Source organism: Mizuhopecten yessoensis, unplaced genomic scaffold (genome assembly GCF_002113885.1).
Source record: "Mizuhopecten yessoensis strain PY_sf001 unplaced genomic scaffold, ASM211388v2 scaffold9847, whole genome shotgun sequence".
Lineage (NCBI taxonomy): Eukaryota > Metazoa > Mollusca > Bivalvia > Pectinida > Pectinidae > Mizuhopecten > Mizuhopecten yessoensis.
The window spans coordinates 2,382,545-2,406,795 of record NW_018408252.1 but is presented as its reverse complement, the minus strand read 5'-3'; the positions used below and the strand labels follow the sequence as shown (position 1 = coordinate 2,406,795).

The following is a 24,251-nucleotide window of genomic DNA, read 5'->3' as shown; positions in this document are numbered from 1 at the left end:
AAGAATTTCACTGGATAAAAGCTAACAGTATAATGAGATTTCACTGTACAGTTTAAATTTAATTTTAAAATAATGTCACACAGAGCCATGTGTATTGTAACATTATGATATTCATTTATTCAGATTTATTTGATCCGAGATCATACGTTGAGAATAGATTTTTCTAGACTAGCCAATAGAAACACACATCCTGTTTCGTATCTCAGGTATACTGTATCCTGTAACCTGAAATGTGTTTCTGTGCTGCATTAGACTTTATCCTGCATTGCGAGTCCCAAGTTGTCTTGATAGACTAACCCATATACCAGGTGTTTGGACAAGCTCTCTCCTGATGTGGCAATAGACTCAAGGTTTCTCTTGTATTGCATGTCCCAAGGTGTGCCGATACGCTTGAGTACTCTCCTCTAGCGTGTGTCCCATGGCTTTTGCCTACAGACTAGAGCCCGTTCCTGTACAATATGTCTCAAGGTGAGGCAATAAGCTTGAACTCTCTCCAGTATCGTATCATGTCTCCAGGTGAGGCAAGCATGCTCAAGCTCTCGTCTGTAAAATGTGTATCAAGGTGAGGCAATAAGCTGTGACTCTCCTGTATCGTACATCTCAAGGTGAGGCAAGCATGCTCAAGCTCTCTCCTGTTTCGTGTGTCTCAAGGTGTTGCAGAAGGTTATCCTCTTCTATGCGAGTCTCAACATGTACATGTGAGTGTAGGCCTAGGCTAGTCCCTATATCATATGTCTCGAAGTTTGCTGTTAGGTTTTCTGTTGTATCTTGTGTCTCGTCTGCCGTGTTGTGGATGTCGAGGTTGGAGAGTAGGCTGTTCCCTATCACATGTGTCTCCAGCAGTGTCGGTAGGCTGTCTCCAGTAATATGTGTCTTGAAGTGTGAAGGTAGGCTGATTATCACATGATGTGTCTCAAGTGTCCCGAGCTTTGACGATAAATTCCCCCGAGTTTTATCTCCCGTATCATGTGTCTCAAGATGTGGTGGGCGTAGGCCGTCTCCTGTCAAACAATGTGTCTCAAATGTCTCCAGGTTTGACAATAATTTCTCCTGTATCATGTCTCCTCCTTTATCACATGTCTCAAGGAGTGGTGGGCGTAGGCTGTTTCCTGTCACATGATGTGTCTCAATTGTCTTCAGATTTGGCAATGGGTTATCTCCTGTATCCTGTGTCTCTTCTTCTGTGTTTTGAGCCTCAAGATTTGGCGGTAGCCTGTCTGTAATAGCTGTGTCAAGGTGTTCAGGTGGATTCTTTGCTGTGTACATGTCTCCAGTCACCTGTGTCGTTGCTCTTGATTCACTTATCATTTCTTCCATGAAGTGTGTCTCAAAGTGTAGTGGTTGGTATTCCCCTGTGTCATGTGCCTTGATATGCGACTGTAGGCTTTCAGGTATCTGACCAGTGGTTTCACTCTTTGACTGGCTTGACGACTTGGAAACTTGCCCTGTGTGTATCTTGGAATGTATCCGAAGATATCTTGATTGTGTAAATCCATCGCCACATATATCACACTTGAAGGGTCTTTCTCCATCATGTACAATGAAGTGTTCTTTCAGCTTATCTGAACCAGTAAAAGTTTCACCGCAAACCTCACATTCTCTCTGCTCCGAATGAGTCTTACAATGTCTCTTTAGGCTTTGTGCCATACCATATTCCTTTCCACAGACATCACATTTGAACAGCTTTGCACCTGTATGTAAACTTGCATGTGCCTCCAGGCTAATTGCTGAATTTAAGGACTTTCCGCAGACGCTACACGTGTATGGCTTTTCTCCAGTATGAGTCCTATTATGGATGATAAGATTTCGTACCACAGTAAAATCCTTCCCACAGACATCACACTTGTATGGCTTCTCTCCTGTATGTGACCTGGAGTGTCTGCGTAGGTCAGTTGATCTAGCAAAATTCTTACCACAGACATCACACTTGAACGGTTTCTCTCCTGTATGGGTTCGAAGATGTGGCGTTATGCTGTTGACTTGTTTAAATGCCATGCCGCAGATGTGACACTTAAATGGTTTCTCTCCTGTGTGTATTCTGGTATGATTGTGTAGATCACTGGTACGACTGAACAGTTTACCACAAATGTTGCACTTGTATGCCTTTTTCCCTGTTCCTGTCCTTTCGTAATCTAACATACAGGAGTTTTTTAAATGAAGTACCACTGACGTCATTGTGAAATTATACGACTTTGTCGAAATTTTCCAAATCTGAATGATACACACACACAATGTAGGTACTGAAATATTTCACTGGATAAATTTGATATATTCACACACAAAAAATCCCCACTTAGTAATTTGTGTTTTTAAAGATGTCATACGTGTACATGTTCTTGTTCATTTCCTCTCTGGTATATGATGAGTTCGCTGCAGCCTATCCAGCATTCGACCCTAGCCTTTAGTCAAAGCTGACCTTTGACCTACAACAACAACAAAAAAGAAATTATTTGCACTGTTGGTGAACATAACACATCCCAGGTTAATGGCTCTAGACCTCATGATTGTTTAAAATACACTATGTTATTTAAGTTTATTAACATACAAGTATTTGGGTTACAGACATTTCTGTATCAAGATGTTTCGTACCTGTATATATGCTAGTACGGTACTTCCCAATGGTCGATTCAATATCTAATTAGATTTTCAGCATTTAAGACTTTTGCTTTCAACTTTGCTTGCTTTTTTTTCCTTAAGAATCTTAAAACGTAACTTATTTATTCAGCCACACAAAGGGCATTGGCCTGTGTGTTGCTGAATTTATATTTCAAGATTCTTCAGAGTTTTTGGCTTACCATCTTATTCTTCGATACCCAAACAACCAGGTAACAAAACATCTAGCATTCACAGATTTGACCCCTGCTCCCTTGAACTCAGGTCAATGTCATTGAATTATATTAAGAAACTAATAGCACTCTGTTACAGGGAAAATTCAGTAATTTGAGAGCAGTGGACCACTTTCAGGAATTTTTGGTCAAGAACAAAATTAAGAGGGGCCATTCTTTGTAAAATTAAAAGAAAATTGGAACATGGAGGTGTCAATTTCAGTTTTGAGGGGTCAATGGCCCCATGCATGGCCCCCTCATGGATTATCCCTGCTGTCAAGGCTATAAGCCAAATATCAGGACCGTAGAGCATCGGGAACTTAAGAATAGGAATATAAGAACTATCCCATGTATACCCCATATTAACTGTTGACCTTGACAAGCGCTCGAAGCTGACCTTGACCTTGGCCAGTGCTCGAAGCTGACATTGACCTTGGCCAGTGCTCGAAGCTGACCTTTAACCAAAACACAATAGGCCAACATGTCTACTTCTACTGTAAAATGTCAAATGAAGTTTCATTGTGACGTCATGATTCATGACAATGGTTTCCCCCATCGGAAGCTGACGAAGTGTATTTTCAAGTGAAAAATATGGCTTTCCAGATAAAATATGAGCTTTATGGGGAAAAAAGAACCCCAAACTCATGATGGTAGGTTATCATGTTTATCTAGCCCGAGTTTCCTCTGGCCCCGACACCAGACTTACACATTTTGACAAATAGTTGTCTGGTTAAGTGTGGTGTCAGGGCTACTCCTATAACATAAGAGGCCGCTGGTCGGCCTTTTTTATGTCCCCGCCATAAAATGGGGGGGCATATAGTGTTGCCCATGTCCGTCCCGTCCCGATTCAATGTTAACACCCATCCGTCGTGTCCCGTCGTTTCCCGATTCAATGTAAACACTTAGCTCATTCTTTGAAAGATTTTAGTCAAACTTTATACAAAGGTACAACCCTCCATAAAATGGGGGGGGGGGGGCATGTAGTGTTGCCCATGTGCGTCCCATCTCGCCCCTTCCCGATTCAATGTAAACACTTAACACCTTCATTCTTAGACAGATTTTGGTCAAACTTTATACAAAGGTCAAGTATGAGCATACTTCAGACATCATTGTGTTTCAGGGACCCAAGGTCAAGGTCACACTTGCTATATATAGAAAATCATCAAATGATTCAATTTAAACATTTAGCAACTTCATTCTTTCATGGATTTTGGTCAAACTTTATGAAAAGGTCAAGTATGAGCATACTTCGGACATTGTTGTGTTTCAGGGTTCCAAGGTCAAGGCCAAGGTCACTGTTGCTATATATAGAAAATCATCAACTGATTCAATTTAAACACTTAGCAACTTCATTCAACATGTTATGGAGATGGTTATAACATACGGAAAAAAACATGAATATTAAAATCAACTTATCAACTTTAAGTGTCTAGTACCTTGTGTGTGTGCATGTTTCAGGGTNCTACAAATGCAATGTGGTTCAATATGTATTTTTATGCCCCCGCCATAAAATGGGGGGGCATATGGTGTTGCCCATGTCTGTCGTGTCGCGTCCTGTCTCGTCCCGTCCCATCCCATGGGGGGGGGCATTTATGTCTTAGACATTTTCTAGTTTCTATCGGATATGACTTTGCCGACTGCGACCGCGCCTGTCAAAAGTATCGCGCTGTATAGACCTCTACAGTACTAACTCTGTGTGAGTAGTGTCGGGCCAGAGGAAACTCGGGCTACATCATACATGTTTATCTAACTCTAGTTACTTAATTTTAAAATTGTAAAAGACACTAGTAAGCCTCCTGTTTTTATACAATTTGAAAATTAACTAACTCGAGTTTAATAAACATAACAAACCATGACTCGCTGGGAACCTCTATCAATAAATATCATCTAACGAACCCCTGTGCAAAAACGGACGGTTTGTGTCTGTTCGACAGCTCTGAAACAGTGTGTCATAATGTATAATTGGAATAAATATTATCATTAGTCTAACTATTCAATTACCTCCACAGCGGTATAATCTCCGAGTCGTAGTCAAACTAGTCGTCATACTAACTTTTGACGAAAAACAGACGAACACAGTTTAGAAGGCACCATCTTGCTTCTTTCGGAATATAAGGGCCATACGGAAGACCAGAATGCTGATCAGAACATAGCGGAATTGACATGAACATTTTTAAACGAACACCAAAAACGTGGATCTGAGAATGTGTTATGGCTATATTTGTACCTAAATATATACCATCGTAGGGGTGGCATTTTTACCAAAAAGTGTAGCATATTTATATGCGGTAAATCTTTTGCGATGCTACTATGCTTGTGTACACGACACAAGCAGTTTCCCCTCATGTACTGCATTTGACTCGACCCAGCTAGCTAGAGTTCGGACCAAGCCCATTATGATTTCGAGGAGTGACACTTGGTTATTTTACAATGCTGCAGAATCGAAACATTGATTTTATTACAGTGATTAACGTCACACTCAGTCGTGTAAAACTGCCATCATATGATCAAACTGCAGTGGCGGATCCAGAGACCTAGCTATCGGAGGTGGTCCAAATTTCCAGGGGTAACACCGCCACACTTTTTTGTCCATGTGGGGAAAATTGAAGAAAATTGTGAAAATACATGATTTTTAAAGAAAATTCTCAGTTTCCCTCAGATGACATCGTTATAAGCTAGCTGGTAGCTTGTGGTGATGTATAATGTTCTTTTCTTTTAATGTATGCTATACACACACGTCTAGTACTAATTTGACTCAGTGGGGGGAGGGGGTCATGAAGCCCCCAAAAACTCTCTGGATCCGCCACGGGTCCGGGTGAAGAAACGGTAAAGACAGTAGTAACTCGATATCTGTTCAAGGTAAAGTTCGTAAATCTTATGCTTCGGTTGAAAAAAAAATATGAATTGTTTCTAGTGTAACTTAGTATTCCACTATTTTCGTATACCATTTCTGATTGAGGACCAAAAAATTATCTCCTTGTAACGAGATGGCATCTCTCAGTATCTCGTTATATAACGAGGTAGTAATTACTTGATGAAATATTATTTAGATGTCCTCAATCAGCCACCGTAGTATCCATTACGAAAGAACAAATGAAATCAGTAAAAGATGAATGCCGTATGAAATCTGGTTCAATATTTGTACATTTTAGAAATAAATTATTTTATTTATAAAGACAGTTAAAAAGCATTCCAGTGGTTGTGCTTTTTTGAACTGTAAACAACCAGAGACGTGTAAAGCCAGTCGTATATACGTCTCTGAAACAACCTATAGTTAAAATTGTGATTTTGAATACAATTTTCAAGATTTGTAAATTTTTAAAACTTAGTCATCAGAGACGTATATATAATTGCTATATTTTCAATTATAGTATAGCAGTTCTATCTTCTTGTAATATGATGTATATGTACATGTAACTGTTCTGTTTCACTGTGCCTTGATAAAGGAGCGGATCGCTCCGAAAATTTGACAACCTAAACTTGTCCACACTGTTGGAATTACTTCTTTGCCCCATATATATACGTCTATATATTATATATATAAGATGTGGGGCAAAGAAGCGTTCCTTGTCCGCGATGCTCTCAATTGCTGCATTCAGCTGTCTTTAGCCGAGGAGACTATCGGTTTTTATATAATAGCATATGATGTATATGTAAATTTGACAACCTAAACTTGTCCACACTGTTGGAATTACTTCTTTGCCCCATATATATACGTCTATATATATATATACGTCTATCGTATATATATACGATTAAATCAGGGACGTATATACTGTCCCTGATTAAATTTAAGATATTATTTTCGCAATTGTTATATATGCATATAATTGGATTTGAACATTATCACATCACTAGTGAATAATCAATATGCACGACGATTTCAATAATATTTTGTTTGCAAATTATACATTTATAAGAAACACATTTTAAAATCATATCAAAAACTAACCATGCTTTACAACTTTATACTGGCAATAGTTATAACAAGTGAAGGGGAGGGCTTACACAGGAGGGATTACATACAGAGGGAGGAATGACACATAGGGAGGGATTACACTGGCAATAGTTATAACCTTGTGCATACCAAAACCGAAGGGAAAAAAGACGAGGCGTCACGAATAGCATATTACCCATGATTCCACGCATATCCCGCGAAAGTTTCATAACACTGACATGTGGGCCGAGAGGTAAACATTGAAATCGCTACAAAATAAACCCGACATTCTACATTTGCCAGTTCTGGTAAGTTTTGGTGTTTCGTACATAAGTGTAAAGATAATTTAACAAATTCTGTTGGATGTCATCATAGATTTAAAGATGGCTGTGTTTTTTCAACAAATGTACTCAGAATGATGCCAGTGTTGGTTTACTCGCTCCGGTTTCAAATCGCATATAGATCTACAGACCTTCCGCACACAATTTGTTAAACCAGTTCGCCTTAATTAGATCAGATTTAAATCTCCGGAGACAGGATGGCGTTTCTTAAATATTGTGCAGAGATATCGGGCAGAATTAATTTAAACAATTGTAACGTCTCGTCATAGGTTTCAGTGCGTTATACATTTCCGCGCCGCCATTGTATCAGGTTATATTTCATGACTTATTGATAAGTCAATAATGGGAACAGATTCGTTTTTTCATTTTAGTTTTATTTCAAATTGCATGAACTTAGATCTAATCTTATTCTGTGGAAAGTGTAAGTAATGATACAAAAAAGAATGGAATAAAACAGCTAGAAATTTTGGGTGAAAACATTATTATGTGCATTAGGCCTGTATTATACATGTACATACTAGCCGGAGTTTCCTTTGGCCCTGACATTAGACTTACAGAAGACTTTTTGACAGATCTATGTCTAGTGTACATGTGCATGGTCCATACGTATACATATCAGGGCCAGAGAATATACTACCGTTCTACTATCATACGATAGTACAACGGTAGTATAATGAGGAGCAGATTGGTATAAGGAGGCACAGTAGTCTAGTTGTAGGACGCAGGGCTCGTGACCGAAGGGTTGCGGGCCAGGTTTGAGTCACGTCATGGCACTGGGTATCTTTGAAGATACTTTACTCTGCTTGTTCCAATCTACTCAGCTGTAAATTAAATGAGTTCGTGCATGTGTTTGGGCAGTGCTAGACTGGTTGAATGTAAGCTTTGAGTGCCGAAATGACAGCACCGGCTGTATACTCCCCAGGGAGTTGAGAAAGATATTGACTGGTTGCAAAGGCTCATTAACCACAGATAATAATTTGTGAACCTCTTTGAGATGTCCTACGACATAAGTTGTGATAAAGCGTTATATAAGAACCTCAAATTATTATAAGTATAATAAGCTACCAGGAATATCCTGTATATTGATAGAATTCTTGCTTCAATCTCCTTTTCATTTTCCCCCATTTAGCGATATTAATTCAGAGCTTGAGTTAATTGTTGTTTGTACATGACTGCATTGTCTTTCTCTCATCAGCACAAGGAAAAAATGGCTCCCAAAAGGAGACTCAGATCTCAGAAAGAAAAGTCTGTTGATGGAAACAAAAATATTGTTTGTGAGCCAGAAACATATGCTAAACGTCTTTCCAAGCGTTTGAAGAAATCAAAGATTGACGATGATCTCAAGCAACAAAAGAATCTCCTAATAGAAACTGATCAAAAGGAAAATGTACCTTCCAGTTCAAATAATAAGACTGTGGATTGTGAAAGCAACGTGGTGACATTAAAGAGTCGTCTGTGTGAAGAAGGGAGAGATGCACTGTTTGATTTCAAGCCAAGACAACATGCCCCACAGATCCGGACGTTTACACCAATGGCAAGTAGGAGCCAGAACATTGTCCATTGCCTCCAACAATACACCTGGGGAAATAAGTGCAACCCAACATTGGCACAGGTAAGTTCGGTTCCTAACAGGTGCAGTATTATTATATTTATCTATCAATAAGCCCATGCCCAACAATAAGTCCACACCCAACAATAAGTCCACACCCAACAATAAGCCCACACCCAACAATGAGCCCATACCCAACAATAAGTCCACACCCAACCATGAGCCCACACCCAACAATAAGTCCACACCCAACAATGACCCCATACCCAACAATGAGCCCACATCCAACAATGAGCCCATACCCAACAATGAACCCACACCCAACAATAAGTCCACACCCAACAATGAGCCCATACCCAACAATGAGCCCATACCCAACAATAAGTCCACACCCAACAATGAGCCCACACCCAACAATGAGCCCATACCCAACAATAAGCCCAAAGCCCATCCAAAATGTTGCAGTTCATGATGATCAGTCAAATTCAAACAAATGCTATCCCATTGTGCTGTTATAAGCCCACCCCTTACGTTGAGTGGGAGATGATGTGATGCCCCCCTGAGCTTATTGCTGGAGTGGATTTTCTGTGTAAAACTTTCTCAAGTAGATTTCCACATAATTTATAACTGTTGAACTTTCTGATATTCATGCGGCGTAATGTTGTAAGATAATTCCTACTTGTTTTTAATTTTTTGCTACTTTATTTGAAGTTCAATCCCTCAGACCCAGTCGTTCAAAACCCACTCAGTCTAGATCTCCACTCGTTTTAGTTCCCCCATTCTGTCCTGTAGATGTATTATCTCTTTTTAACCCAGATGTTCTTGAAACACCCCTGATATTTATATACTAACAATATCTGCTTATTTATAAAAATATATATACATGTACATGTATATACTATATTCCAAATATATTCTCATATATGCAGTGAAACCTCTATCTATCATAACTGTCATTTCATTTGCCAACATTACTGTATCTCAATGTCCCTTGTTTTCTTAGGAATGCCTTCATATAGTTCCCTCAAACCATCGCCAAACACATCTAAATCAATTATCTGGACAAATGGTGGCAGTATAACAAGGTTTTACTGTACTGTGCGTTATAATTAAGCCTTGATTTTGATATGAACATTGATTTGTTGATAAACACTTTTTCTTCATTTCATTTTCTTCATCCAGAGTTTGTCACAGCCCGTGGTCAGTCAGATTTCTGACATGCAGCTCTGTCGGACAGCCAGCCCCTTTGACCGGCGTGTGACCGCCATGGAGTGGCACCCCACCAAACCACATGTGGTAGCTGTGGGATCAAAGGGGGGAGACATCATGTTGTGGGACACTAAAAAACTAAACAATGAGAAATTTGTCCAAGGGGTAAGCATGCATACTCTCTGTATTTACAGGCCAAGGGATTAACCCTTTCAACCCTAGATAACTTGAGTAGACTACCATACATTCATCTGGATGAGTCTATTATGGTCTACAGTGGGGAAAGGTTGTGCATTAACCCTCAGAGTATGTATTTTTATCCCCAATCTTTTTATTAGAGGGGGCATATATTGTACCCATTTCAGTCCCATCCTGATTCCGACCGTAAAGGTTAATTGCCTTGGTTTTGATAAGGAAAAATAAAAACTAATGTTCATTTCTAATTTAACAGTAAAAAGATCATCAAACTCATAATAGATGTTGATAATGAGAAAAATAAATGAATTTTGTTTCAAAACTCTGGTAGAAGAAGTAAGGGTTGCTACTTGCAAGGTTACTTTCATAAAATATGCCTTTGATAAAACTTTTAGTTAAAAAGACAGCAAGTTAAACCATATGTGATCAAATGGAGTAACAACCATTTTTTTTCATCCTGTGTGTTGTTATAATTTATAATTTCTGAAAGATTGGAGCAGGAGGAATTATCAACACGCTGAAGTTCTGGCCGTACGACAATAATAAGGTGTTGTCTGCTGCAGTAGATGCTCGGGTCACATTACATGACCTTGAAGGTCACCAGTCGAAGGTGCTGTCGGACACAATGGATGCCTATCAGTAAGTTAAAATTTTCACCAGTGTCTGCTTAATTTTAAGGTTGGTCCTGGCGGTAACATTCAGGCAATTAAGTTCTGGCCCTGGGACAGCAACAAGGTGGTATTTGCGGCTCTGGACGGAAGGGTGACCGTGCATGATTTCAAGGGCAGACAACCCAATATCTTGGCAGACACTCACAATTTTTATGAGTGAGTTCAATTATCTGTGTTGTATTGATGTTAAGCTGATCCATGATTAATAGAAACTCACTGTGAATTATCAGTCATTGTCTAAATTAAACTGTCATAACATTTCTATTTCTTCTAAAATATATAAAAGTTGCATTCACTCTCTGGTCCCTGCAGGTAGGACATAAAAAATTGTACCTGCTGCCCCCATTGCTTTATCTTAAGAGGCGACTAAATTTGGGATCTTATCTTTCTAAACAACTTTCTTCTTTCTAATGTCGTTTACAATGCCTCCCTTTTGGCCTTTGGTTGAGCATTCGCCCTGTGAGGAAGGCTTTGGGTTCTGTCCCCTGGCCGAGACATACCAGAGTCTGTAAAAATGGTAGTTTCTACTACTGCTTAACGCTCAGCATTTTAGGACGGGGACGACTTGTTCGCCCATTGTCAGTATAATGTGACCGGATGGGGTGTCCTGCTGGTGTCTTCGGCAGTTTGTTTCAGTGAGGTAGCACTATAAAGTCGGCATCAATTCCGCGCTATCACAAGGAGACAAACATGAACATACTGCAGCCTCCCAAAACACACATGCATGCATCTTGCACACAGGGGAGTTGTATGCCCCTATCTGTGTGGCATGTTGGTTTGACTTGTGTTCAGCTCCATTACTCTAAAGGGTGGTTCGGTGGTATTGTGGATAACACACTCACCTTTCACCAATGCGACCAGAGTTCAATTCCCGGATCGGGCTTGAAAAGGTATGGGGCAACCTGCCCAACCATTTGAGTTTCCTCTGGGCACTGTAGTTTCCTGACACAATAAGACCATTCACGCTAATACCGACCAACAAGAGTGATAAGTATATGATACTCACATTTTGCTAATGATAACTTTCATTTTTGGGCATATGTGAAAATAAATATTTTATTCGATTTATACTGAGATTACTTTTGAAAAATTGATAGTTCTTTTAATTCATCATTATGCAAAAATTCCAAAAATCGTAGTTACAGTCTGGAACTGAGCCACAGGAAAAGGGTTACCCTTAAAATTGGTAACAACAATGTATTCACTAAACAAAAAAAAATGACCAAACCTCATCCTAAGTAAACAGAAACTGCTTAAGTATCGAATGTGACGCCCATGAGCATCAATTACAGCTTCACAACGTCTGTGAATGCCCCGTATGAGATCGCATATCCTGTTTTGTGGGATAGCGTTCCACTCAGCTACCAAAGCTGTTTCCAGCTCCTGGAGCGTTCTTGGCTGAACATATCTGGCAGAGAGAGCTGTCTGCAGCATGGCCCACACATGCTGGATGGGATTTAGATCCGGCGAGCGGGCTGGCCAATCCATTCGTTGAATAGTCTGTTGCTGTAGCTACTGCTCAGTCACCCTTGCTCTATGTGGCCTAGCATTATCGTCCATAAGGATGAAGTTAGGGCCGATAGCGCCAGCGTAGGGTTTGACATAGGCATCAAGGATTTCATCGCAGTAAATCTGTGCCGTAACAGTACCATTATGGAAGACATGGAGGTCAGTTTTCCCACGAAGGCTTATGCCTCGCGGCACCATCACTGAACCTTCGCCATATCGGTCATGTTCCACAACATTTCCTGCCTGGAACCTCTCCCCAGGTTGTCTCTATACTCTTAACGCGCCTGTTGGTGAAGTCGAGACAGAATCTGGACTCGTCAGTTATAAGAACCAGTTCCCATTCCTGAAGAGTCCAAGTGCTGTGAGCTTGGGCCCAATATAATTGGTTCCCAACATGGCGGGCAGTTAAGGAAACTCATATTGTTGATCTACGTGACCTTAAACCAGCATCATGAAGACGGTTCCTAACTGTCTGAGTGGCTACCAGGGTACCAGAAGCATTTGGGAGGTCATTTCGTAAAGCTGTGGCAGTCGGGAACCTGTGACGCCGTGCCTGTATGAGCAAATCCACATTCTTGCCACTGCCATTTGAGACACCCCAAGGTCTGCTGCATCCTGAAGTTGAGACATGCTAGCTTGCAGCATTCCGATGCCCCTATTCATTTCACCGTCATTTAATCATTTTCTGGTTCTTCTTTGTGCCATATTAAAACAAAAACATGCAAAGAATATTCATCCAATTGATTTCTTTAACAATTTGAACAACGCCTTACTTAGCCTAGCTTAGCTTTTGAAAGGGGTGTACACGTGGAAAAGCATGCATGCGCTTTTATGGTTGACTGAACACACCCACACAGGACGATTTGGAAGGCTTACATATTCGCCCAAAACAGTACGGAAGGAAAATATAATATCCTTTCTAACATTTTGATTTTTTTTGCAAAATATAGGTGATCCTTAGCAAAATAGTAGTATATAAGTGGAAATAATTTGTTTCATAATTGTTGTAAAATAAATAAAGTTTATATTATATATTTCTCTACAACTAGAAATCCAATAGTCATCAAGCTTATTACATTACATGAATATGGCTTCAAGGGTAATATACCGACATACATGTATCAATACACAATAATCTTGATAAAATGTCCCTCGTTACATGCACCACCTCATTTAATTTACCACCAACCTATTTTAATTTCCCTTTTTGTTATTTTCTTAAGAAAACTTTTATGCATTTCCCTCAATTTATCGTCACACCCCTTTATAATGCTGAAATATCTATTGACAAATGGTGGCAGTATAACAAGTTTTATGGCACTGTGATCTGCATTTTCTGTTTTGCTGAGTATGGTTAAACTTGGCCTTTAGATCCATATATCTTTGATAGGAATTTCGTTTAGCTCAGCCAAGCTAGCTAGGGTCCGATGTGTATGATTTTTAAATGTTTTCTAGTCATCATCATTATTTGAGAGTATACACTTAACCATATACTTGTCTGCAGGTACCTTCAAAGTAGCATAAGTCTTTTTAGATGCTTTATGTGTACTGTGTAACATACATGGTACGTATACTGAAATGATATAATATGTGTGTACTAATGATCATGAATGAGCAGGGATTTTGTTTTTCCTTTTGACTGTTTTAATTTTCATGGCTTGAAATGGTGATGAATTGAACCGAAACATAAGGAAAAATTATTTTGATTTGTATTTCCATCAATAACTTAAAAATTAATACGTATACATATCATTCATTAGTGATTCTAAACACTGTGATGCTGAGGTGTATTACTCTTATTTCAGGGAACATTATAGCCAGCCAAGATTTTGACAATTTTTACTTGAATTGAGGACATTAATTTGACACAGATTAAAACTTCAGATTCTGTACATGTTAATACAATGTATGAGAGTATCCTTGTTTTTATACAGATAATGAATATTGCCCCCATCGCCACCACCCCCTTGTTGTCTTTTATATATAATATCATGATATTTAGTTAAACAAAAAAGGAAAACAGTATTTGTATAAGTTATTGAACTGTTTCTCAGTTTATTAACCCATTCACTCCTTAAGTCATATTTGAACCTTGCCATATCAAAGACTGGGCAAGTCCAGTTTAAACTGTTAGGGTTGAAGGAGTTGATATAATCCAAGTATCACCTGTTAACTGGTCTCTGTGTTTTAGACCTGTCGTAAAATATACAATATATTTCAAATAATCACAATTGCGGCCATTACCATATTGAGATAGCATTATCCCTGTGAAATAACCTGCCTTACAGTAAATATTGCAGTGGGGTATTTTCCCGTTAATTTGGGATGGAGCCCTTTTGTTTCATTTGGGAAGAAAATATACCAATTGGGAAGGATATTTTCAGGAGTAAACTTGAAATTTTGGAAATAAGGCATAAAGAAATAGTTTCAGTTCGGAATGGGGCCCATTGTTGGCCCAAAAAAAGCCCCCTTCCTCCAAAAAAACACACCAAAAAAACCCCCACTGTATTGTGATGTAAATGTGATGATCCAGCTAATCAGTGGATGATGATCCCATGTCCGTGTGTGTTACAGTTACTGGTACTGCAGTCTGGATGTCCACGCAGAAAGGAAGCTGGTAGTGGCGGGCGACAACACAGGCAATGTTCAAATGTTGTCAAGCGAGGGACAAAAGGTAATATAACTTATTATCAAAAGGTAGTACGGTAGTCAAAATGAGGCTTTGTTGAGTTCACGACACTCAAAAATCTTATTCTGAGGGTTGAAAAAAAAGGGAACTCACTATCAAAAGGTAGAAGACAAAATGAAGTGGTTAAGGCGTCTGTCATTCTGCTACCACTAGCCCTCCACTGCTGGTTCACGAGTTCGAGACCTACGTGGGATAGTCGCCAGATACTGGCCGTTGTTCGGTGGTTTTTCTCCAGAAACTCCGGCTTTCCTCAAAAAACAAAACCTGGCACATCCTTATATTTATATGACCATAGCTGTTGGTATGACGTAAAACACAAACCAAACCAAATCAAATGTATTTGTAGAGTTCTCAAAATCTTCTTCTGAGGGTTGAAAATTCTTTATTTTCATAAAACATCGGCTATTGATACTTCGTGTTTACGGTCATTATGAGAAATGCAGTATTGATATCTTACCTTATATTGCTATCAAATGATGACTGTTAATATGCTTAAATATTTTCTTCAAACACTATTTGTAAGGATAAGTATAGTGAGACGGAGACATTATAATTGGTAAGTATTATATTATGGGGGTCAGGCTGGGTTATAGGCCTCTGGCCACGGATAAACATTCTAGTTAAATCAAGTGATGAATGCTGTGTCTGTGTAAAACATTGACAGTAACTATATTTCTTCTGTGATGACAATCGCTAACACTTTCAAAAATAATTTATTCATAAGTACATGCATTTGGAAAATTAGTCAGTTCGCAATACACTAACAGTACTTAAATAATCAATCAATATTTAACAGACTCTAAAAAGTGTACTTATATCTTTTGAATCCTTCAGTAAAGATGTGGTCCACTGTGCAGTCATACTCAAAAGTACTAGAAATTAAACAAAAATATATTTCCATAGTATTTACTATTGAAGTCTGTGACGAAACTCAAAACAATCCTGCACTCAATTCCAATGAAGTTAACCTTTTAAGCAGATAATTGTATGGTAAGCATTGTACTGCGATACATATCGTATGGTGAGGTTTGCGTATCGTTGTAACCCTAGTAAGCAGATAATTGTATCGTAAGCATTGTACTGCAATACGTATCGTATGGTGAGGTTTGCGTATCGTTGTAACCCTAGTACATGTGTATCTTTTTGACAGGTGTTTGATTTCCGCCTACACAAAAGCAAAGTGACCCACATAGAGTTTTCACCACGGGAGGAGTGGCTTCTGTGTACTTCCTCCACCGACCAAACCGTCATGTTCTGGGATATTCGTATGATGGCCGACAGGAAAAGTGTACTGCACATGCTCAAACATGAACGACCTGTGAACTCTGGTAATTATGACACTTCACACCATCGTAACAGGCTCAATCTGTTCAAACACAATTTTAGTGTTGGTAACATATCAATCAGATGATCAAGATTTTGTTAACTTTTTGGCCCGCAATCTGTATATGTTAAATTGCAATAGGCTTATTACTTTGCCCTTGCCATGTACATGTCAAAACAGCAGTGTTTTGATTGATGGTACAGTGTAATTATATGATATTTTTAGTGGGATATTTTCTCTGCAGTGAAATTTTTTTCTTTTTCCCTCCATAACGAAGACAAAGTTATCATTATGGCGAACATTTGTAAACATCATGTGATACCCTGAAGGGTGAATTTAACATTTGGCAAAAATGGATTTTTACCATCATAGACATAGGGCGAAAAATTGACTTAGCAAAGCAAAAATTTCACAGTACATGTATACAGTATACACTGTACATGTTAGACTGATGTGTGTTTATTATTTGGGCCTTACAGTGTAAATGTCAATCTGCAGTATATCAGTTCTTTGGCCCTTGTTCTGTACATGTTAAAAAGTATTTCAGTTATTTCGTCCTGACCCTGTACATGTCAAACTGTAGTATTTTAAAATTTGGCATTTCAAATGTACATGTTAAAATGTACTACTGTTTACTGGGAATTTTTGCCGAGTCAAATTTTCGCCCTTCGCCTGTAAAACACTCATTCGCTCAGTTTTTATTTTGCCGAGTCAAATTTAATTGCTGACTAATGTTCGTCGAAATGATAAATTCGCCCGAAAAAACAGGCAAAAAATAAAACTGCAGCAAAAAATGTTTGGTATTCATCATGTTAATTACTCTACTTATCATAAAACTGTTTCAGCTCACTTCAGTAAGACCGATGGCTGTCGATTGCTGACCACTGACCAACAAAACCAAGTACGAGTGTACCGAGCCCCAGCCTGGACTCTTGAGAGAACCATCCTTCACCCTCACCGCTTCTTCCAGCACATAACCCCAATAAAGGTGCAGTGTTTAAGCTGTGTAGCAGATTAGTCAGGAGATCATGATCGTGTATACTATTGAGATTTGGGGTGTTAGTGACCAGATGGGTGTTGTTGTAATGCAGAATAATTTTCTCTTTGGTCCATCAAATTCACACTTCATGTAAGGTTTTCATGCCAGGCATGAACAGATGTTGCTTGTTGGCTTGAGATTAATGATACAGTCCTCGTGGCCACCTTTACTGCAAGTTAAAAATTAATTTCAGTTAAACAACATTACGAATGCATGGGTTTTATCTTCCTTAAGTTTAATACCTAGTAAAGTGCTTGATAGAGATTGGTTTTCATGTCAAAAGTTAAAGAGTCCTAGTGCTCTGTGTTATCTCTAAAGAATAAAGAGTTCCAATATGTTTTGAATTTTTCAGAGTTTGAGTTGCTTGCCATTTTACTGTTTAGGGGGTTATAGGAAAGAAAGAAATTCATAACCATTTTCTTTTTCATAACAATGCTTTAAGGGTTCAGACACTGGTCTCCTTGAGTATAAAAACAGAAGCTTATCATCTGTGCACATGGCATTGGTTATTTAACTTTCATGGTATGAGCATACAAAATTAACAGAAAAATAACTTGAGATTGTCCATTTGAAAAGGAAGTGTTATTCTCCCTGCAGGCGACATGGCATCCACTTCAGGATTTGGCAGTAGTAGGGCGGTATCCCGATCCAAATTTCCCCGGGTACCACTCAGGAGAGCTGAGAACCATTGACGTGGTTGATGCCAACACCGGGAACACAGTGTCAAGTTTACATGATCCCAGTGCTCCGGGCATTGTGTGTGTAAGTACGCTGCATCAAGGACAGAGATAGCAATACTTAATGGCAGTTTTCGTTTATCACTGTCCAAACTGTGGAACAAGTTGGACCAGAGTTGTTCGTTTATGAAATATGGTCGGACCCAGTAATCTGATGGTGCTTTCAGGCGAGCCCTGACTGAGCCTTGCAAGGCCTGAATAAATAAACTTTTGCAGGTCCACCAGGGTTTATACCCGAAAATGTTACATTTAGAAAAGGCCGTACCGTTTTTTCTGCATCAACGAACAGGCCTCATGTCTGTGTTAAACAAGATACATAACACATTGATCCAAACATGTGAAACTTAACAGAAAACATTCTGCTTATCTTTTGATTTGAGGAGAGCCTTCTTTAGAGTATTCTTGGCAAATGAGAAGCAGTTCTGAAAAGTGCCTGGTTCTGGGTATACCCAAAGTTTGGTGGGTCTGAGAATCAAGCACCAAGGACCCCATGATTCAGTTCCTCAAGGCATTGTCCATGTCTAGAGGGAACTTCCCTTTAGCTCTGAGCGTCCCGACTAGGAACCTGGAGATTGAGGGTTTGATCCCCAGTGGAAGCATACTATTCTCTTTCTTGTTACAAATGGTGTCAATGGCCCTCCCTGTGGTGACAGGGAGTTGGAACATGGATTGTAGTGTTCCCCCTGCGAAAACATTTAACAAGTAGGGAGCCGAGTAGTGTAGCAGATTTTAATTGTACGTAGGATTACGTCCGCCTTCTAGCTTCGGGCTAGAGGGAATTACCCTTTAGCACAGTGGTAGTGCGTCTGACTAGGAACCTGGAGATAGAGAATTTGATCCCCGGTGGAAGCAAACTATTCTTTTTCCTGTAACACAGTATTATGAGAGCTTTGTTGGCTTTCTCTAGTGTTAAATCAAGTTTAAAATTAATAGTTACAAGCTTTGCTTTATCATTTGTTTCATCTTGTTATAACAATGTCTTGTTTCTATTTGTTTAGGTGAATAAATTCAACAATGATGGGACCTTGCTGGCCTCTGGGATGGGTAAGGTTACATTGACTTATATCGAAGAACTTAGATAAAATAATTTGTTTACACTGACCTCGAGAACCTCCTAATGACACAATATGATATAGGTACTTACCTTACAAGTCATGGTGTATATGATGTATTTTAATGTTCTAAATGGAATAGAATCTATAAAGTTGCTACAAATTTACAGCTTATTGCAATGAGGACATAACTGGACATAATGTACTGTTATCCAGTGAATATATACCCATGTCATATTTGTTTGCGTATTAACCCATGTAATATGACCTATCAGCCCTGTGATTGGTTGTAAGTTTCAATTGTGATGTCATGCCTAGGACAAGTACATGACGTCACAGACTTAATTACACACTGGAATCAAAATGCCGGCTTTTTACATTTCAAGGGTGCTGGGAAATTGTCGTTTTACACGAATAAATGCCATAAATCTTGATTATGTGATAAAAAGGATCTTACACTCGTTTTCATTTCATATAAAATTTATGAAACTCGTCACAAATTTTCATTTTAGCTCGCCAGAGGCTAGCTAAATTGAAAAATTCTTAGACTCGTATCATAAATGTCGTATGAAATGGAAACCCATGTAAGATCCTATATATAGATCACATGGAGTATAGAAGTATTATCATTGGTAATATCCCATATTCTACTGAATCTTTACTAACATATGTTTCAGCTTTCGGCTTCTCTAGCTGAAGGGTTTATTGTTTTTAAATATTAGTTATACATTTGTATATCCTATTATAGAAAGTTTGACAACCTCATGTCTGCACTATTTGTATTACTTCCTTGGTGCAATACCTCACTTATGGCCATAGTGTTGAGCATTCGCCAAGTTGGGCAAGCAATGGGTTCTGTTGTATGGCCGTTACGTACCAAAGTCCTTAAAAAGGATAGTTGTTATTCTCTGCTTATCGTTCAGCATTTAGGGTTATCGTAACAACTGGTTCACCCATTGTCAGTATAATGCGATATTATGGAATACTATGCTGGATGCCTTCGGCATGGGATTTTAGTGAGGTTGCACTCTAAAAGTTGGCATCTGCGCTTTCGCAAGGAAGCACATACACCAAAATACCCTGCCTCCATCACACATACACACAAGCCCGCATACACAACACACATGGAGGCACGTCCCTAAATGACCTTAGCTGTTGATAAGACGTTAAACAAAATAAAACCTAACCAAACTTCCTTGCCCCATGTCATTGCCATCTGTATAAAATGTCACAATGTTAACATTTCCATTCTGCATTTTAGAGTATATCATTGTTATCTATTTTCACAACTCTTCCTTATACTGGGAAAATTCCGCCCTTCGCAATGAGGGAGAATTGATCATAACAGGGAATATAGGTAAACAACATACCCTATATAGTTATAACAATATCAGAGCAAAAATAACACTTGGCAAAAATGAATTTTACCTGTGAAGGGCAAATATTTGACGTGAAAAGGTATTGGTTCACCTGCACGACCTCGTGGGTTTTCTCCAGGTATTCCTGTTTCCTCCCACATTAAGACCCTCGCGCGCTTACATCTGGGCCAACAAGAGTGATTTAGAGTGGTCGGGTGGTGCAGTTGATAGCGCACTTGCCTTTCACCAAGGCGGCTGGGGTTCTGTTCACCAATTGGACGTGAAAAGGTTGGGGTCACCTGCCCGACCACGTGGGTTTTCTCCGGGTACTCTGGTTCCTCCCACACAAAGACCCCCCACGCGCTAACATCCAGGCCAACAAGAGTGATTAATATAAGTTGAAATAGCTTGTTTCATAATTGTTGTTAAATAAAATTTATATTTATATAACAAGAGTGATTAATAAACCTGGTAAATCAGAATTGTTGTAAAATAAATAAAATTTATATTTGTTCTGAAAAAAGTTTCCCAGTATACAGTATTGACTTTAAATACTATTGAACTTTGTTAACAACAGGTGTTCATGTTCTGCTGTGGATTAAATACTATTGAACTTTGTTAACGACGGGTATTCATGTTCTGCTGTGGATTAAATACTATTTCCCTTTGTTAATGACAGGTATTCATGTTCTGCTGTGGATTAAATACTATTGACCTTTGTTAACAACAGGGATTCATGTTCTGCTGTGGATTAAATACTATTGACCTTTGTTAACAACAGGGATTCATGTTCTGCTGTGGATTAAATACTATTGCCCTTTGTTAACAACAGGAATTCATGTTCTGCTGTGGATTAAATACTATTGAACTTTGCTAACGACAGGTGTTCATGTTCTGCTGTAAATAAAATACTATTGACCTTTGTTAACAACAGGTGTTGATGTTCTGCTGTGGATTAAATACTATTGCCCTTTGTTAACAACAGGAATTCATGTTCTGCTGTGGATTAAATACTATTGACCTTTGTTAACAACAGGGATTCATGTTCTGCTGTGGATTAAATACTATTGCCCTTTGTTAACAACAGGAATTCATGTTCTGCTGTGGATTAAATACTATTGACCTTTGTTAACAACAGGTGTTGATGTTCTGCTGTGGATTAAATACTATTGCCCTTTGTTAACAACAGGAATTCATGTTCTGCTGTGGATTAAATACTATTGACCTTTGTTAACAACAGGGATTCATGTTCTGCTGTGGATTAAATACTATTGCCCTTTGTTAACAACAGGAATTCATGTTCTGCTGTGGATTAAATACTATTGACCTTTGTTAACAACAGGTGTTCATGTTCTGATGTGGATTAAATACTATTGACCTTTGTTAACGACCGGTGTTCATGTTCTGCTGTGGATTAAATACTATTGAACTTTGTTAACGACAGGTGTTCATGTTCTGCTGTAAATAAAATACTATTGACCTTTGTTAACAACAGGTGTTCATGTTCTGCTGTGGATTAAATACTATTGACCTTTGTTAACGACAGGTGTTCATGTTCTGCTGTGGATTAAATACTATTGACCTTTGTTAACAACAGGTGTTCATGTTCTGCTGTGGATTAAATACTATTGAACTTTGTTAACAACAGGTATTCATGTTCTGCTGTGGATTAAATACTATTGACCTTTGTTAACAACAGGTGTTCATGTTCTGCTGTGGATTAAATACTATTGACCTTTGTTAACGACAGGTGTTCATGTTCTGCTGTGGATTAAATACTATTGACCTTTGTTAACAACAGGTGTTCATGTTCTGCTGTGGATTAAATACTATTGACCTTTGTTAACGACAGGTGTTCATGTTCTGCTGTGGATTAAATACTATTGACCTTTGTTAACAACAGGTGTTCATGTTCTGCTGTGGATTAAATACTATTGACCTTTGTTAACGACAGGTGTTCATGTTCTGCTGTGGATTAAATACTATTGACCTTTGTTAACAACAGGTGTTCATGTTCTGCTGTGGATTAAATACTATTGACCTTTGTTAACGACAGGTGTTCATGTTCTGCTGTGGATTAAATACTATTGACCTTTGTTAACAACAGGTGTTCATGTTCTGCTGTGGATTAAATACTATTGACCTTTGTTAACGACAGGTGTTCATGTTCTGCTGTGGATTAAATACTATTGACCTTTGTTAACAACAGGTGTTCATGTTCTGCTGTGGATTAAATACTATTGACCTTTGTTAACGACAGGTGTTCATGTTCTGCTGTGGATTAAATACTATTGACCTTTGTTAACAACAGGTGTTCATGTTCTGCTGTGGATTAAATACTATTGACCTTTGTTAACGACAGGTGTTCATGTTCTGCTGTGGATTAAATACTATTGACCTTTGTTAACGACAGGTGTTCATGTTCTGCTGTGGATTAAATACTATTGACCTTTGTTAACAACAGGTGTTCATGTTCTGCTGTGGATTAAATACTATTGACCTTTGTTAACGACAGGTGTTCATGTTCTGCTGTGGATTAAATACTATTGACCTTTGTTAACAACAGGTGTTCATGTTCTGCTGTGGATTAAATACTATTGACCTTTGTTAACGACAGGTGTTCATGTTCTGCTGTGGATTAAATACTATTGACCTTTGTTAACAACAGGTGTTCATGTTCTGCTGTGGATTAAATACTATTGACCTTTGTTAACGACAGGTGTTCATGTTCTGCTGTGGATTAAATACTATTGACCTTTGTTAACGACAGGTGTTCATGTTCTGCTGTGGATTAAATACTATTGCCCTTTGTTAACGACAGGTGTTCATGTTCTGCTGTGGATTAAATACTATTGAACTTTGTTAACGACAGGTATTCATGTTCTGCTGTGGATTAAATACTATTGACCTTTGTTAACGACAGGTGTTCATGTTCTGCTGTGGATTAAATACTACATTGTATTGAACTTTGTTAACGACAGGTGTGAATGTCTTGCTGTGGATGAAGAAGGCGGAAATGGAAAAAGCCCAGGAAGGTTTGATGACGTCACTAAAAGGTCTAGGTCATCAAAGATCCAGTGCCACCAGGAACAGTTCGTCACGGCAACCGAGAAACAAAACGGATGAGAAAAAACTGAAAAAGCTACAAGGATCAAAAACAGAGACAAAAAATGCGAAGCTGAAATTGAAAAGCAAGGAAGATAAATTATGATTTACCATGTGTTCCAATTTGTGTTTTTCAAATTGACTTTGTAAAGTTCTCATATACATCTATATTCTATTTTCAAAGAGTACTGGAACTAAGTTAAATGGGTTTAAATTGAAATTTTTCAAATAGCCTTAACTGAAGGATCAATGGTAGGTTAGATAGAAATTTTAAAAATATTTACAAGATAATCCGAAAATCCGGTATTGCTTAGGAAAAAATATAGCAATATTGATGGACACTTTTATTAAGGAATAAGATCTGTGTTATATAAAAGTATTATTGTTTCAGATAGTCTTTTGTTTTCATGATTTGTTCCGTTGGTATTTGAATAAAATTAATCCATCCAGTATATAGCATAGAAGTAGTAGAGTAGTGAAATAGTTTGATGAATCTACTGAAACATGTTCATATTCTTCATGTCCCAAATATGTCAGACTCAAATCAGTATCATGTTGTTATTTCATCTGAATAAATTAAGAACAATTTTTATCTTAGTTTTCAAATTTGAAGTGTGTAATTAACATTGGGTGAATGTGTATTTTCTTGGCATACACCAAAGATTTTACAGGGCGAGAGTTTCACTGTATACAGTAGTATTGTCCTTGGTG

The 24,251-nt window shown here is 38.5% G+C and overlaps 2 protein-coding genes across 3 annotated transcripts; one reads left to right on the top strand and one right to left on the bottom strand.

The window, feature by feature from the left end:
- Positions 1–83: 83 nt before the first annotated feature.
- LOC110458844 (zinc finger protein 883-like) lies at positions 84–4,940 on the bottom strand. The gene is made up of 2 exons (XM_021510798.1): positions 4,827–4,940; positions 84–2,423 (listed from the first exon to the last, which is right to left on the bottom strand). The coding sequence occupies exon 2, from the start codon at positions 2,173–2,175 to the stop codon at positions 601–603; it is 1,575 nt and encodes a 524-aa protein (XP_021366473.1). The 5' UTR covers positions 2,176–2,423; positions 4,827–4,940; the 3' UTR covers positions 84–600.
- A 2,044-nt stretch (positions 4,941–6,984) lies between these two features.
- On the top strand, positions 6,985–24,118 carry LOC110458911 (DNA damage-binding protein 2-like). 2 transcript variants are annotated; one of them, XM_021510882.1, is made up of 10 exons: positions 6,985–7,070; positions 8,299–8,715; positions 9,835–10,026; positions 10,735–10,883; positions 14,811–14,910; positions 16,076–16,253; positions 17,095–17,237; positions 17,886–18,050; positions 19,024–19,069; positions 23,417–24,118. In XM_021510882.1, the coding sequence occupies exons 2-10, from the start codon at positions 8,311–8,313 to the stop codon at positions 23,644–23,646; spliced, it is 1,608 nt and encodes a 535-aa protein (XP_021366557.1). In that variant the 5' UTR covers positions 6,985–7,070; positions 8,299–8,310; the 3' UTR covers positions 23,647–24,118. The 2 variants fall into 2 exon arrangements, with proteins under 2 accessions (XP_021366557.1, XP_021366556.1); XM_021510881.1 differs by lacking the exon at positions 10,735–10,883 and adding an exon at positions 10,547–10,695.
- The last annotated feature ends 133 nt before the right edge of the window (positions 24,119–24,251 follow it).

What these genes read in the sequence shown, in the direction of transcription:
- LOC110458844 (XM_021510798.1), bottom strand. Translation starts at nt 2,175, where the DNA reads ATGACGTCAGTGGTACTTCATTTAAAAAACTCCTGTATGTTAGATTAC.
- LOC110458911 (XM_021510882.1), top strand. Translation starts at nt 8,311, where the DNA reads ATGGCTCCCAAAAGGAGACTCAGATCTCAGAAAGAAAAGTCTGTTGAT. An exon ending in GACACTCACAATTTTTATGA is followed by an intron (nt 10,884 to 14,810) that starts GTGAGTTCAATT and finishes TGTGTGTTACAG; the next exon opens with TTACTGGTACTGCAGTCTGG. An exon ending in TGTCAAGCGAGGGACAAAAG is followed by an intron (nt 14,911 to 16,075) that starts GTAATATAACTT and finishes TCTTTTTGACAG; the next exon opens with GTGTTTGATTTCCGCCTACA.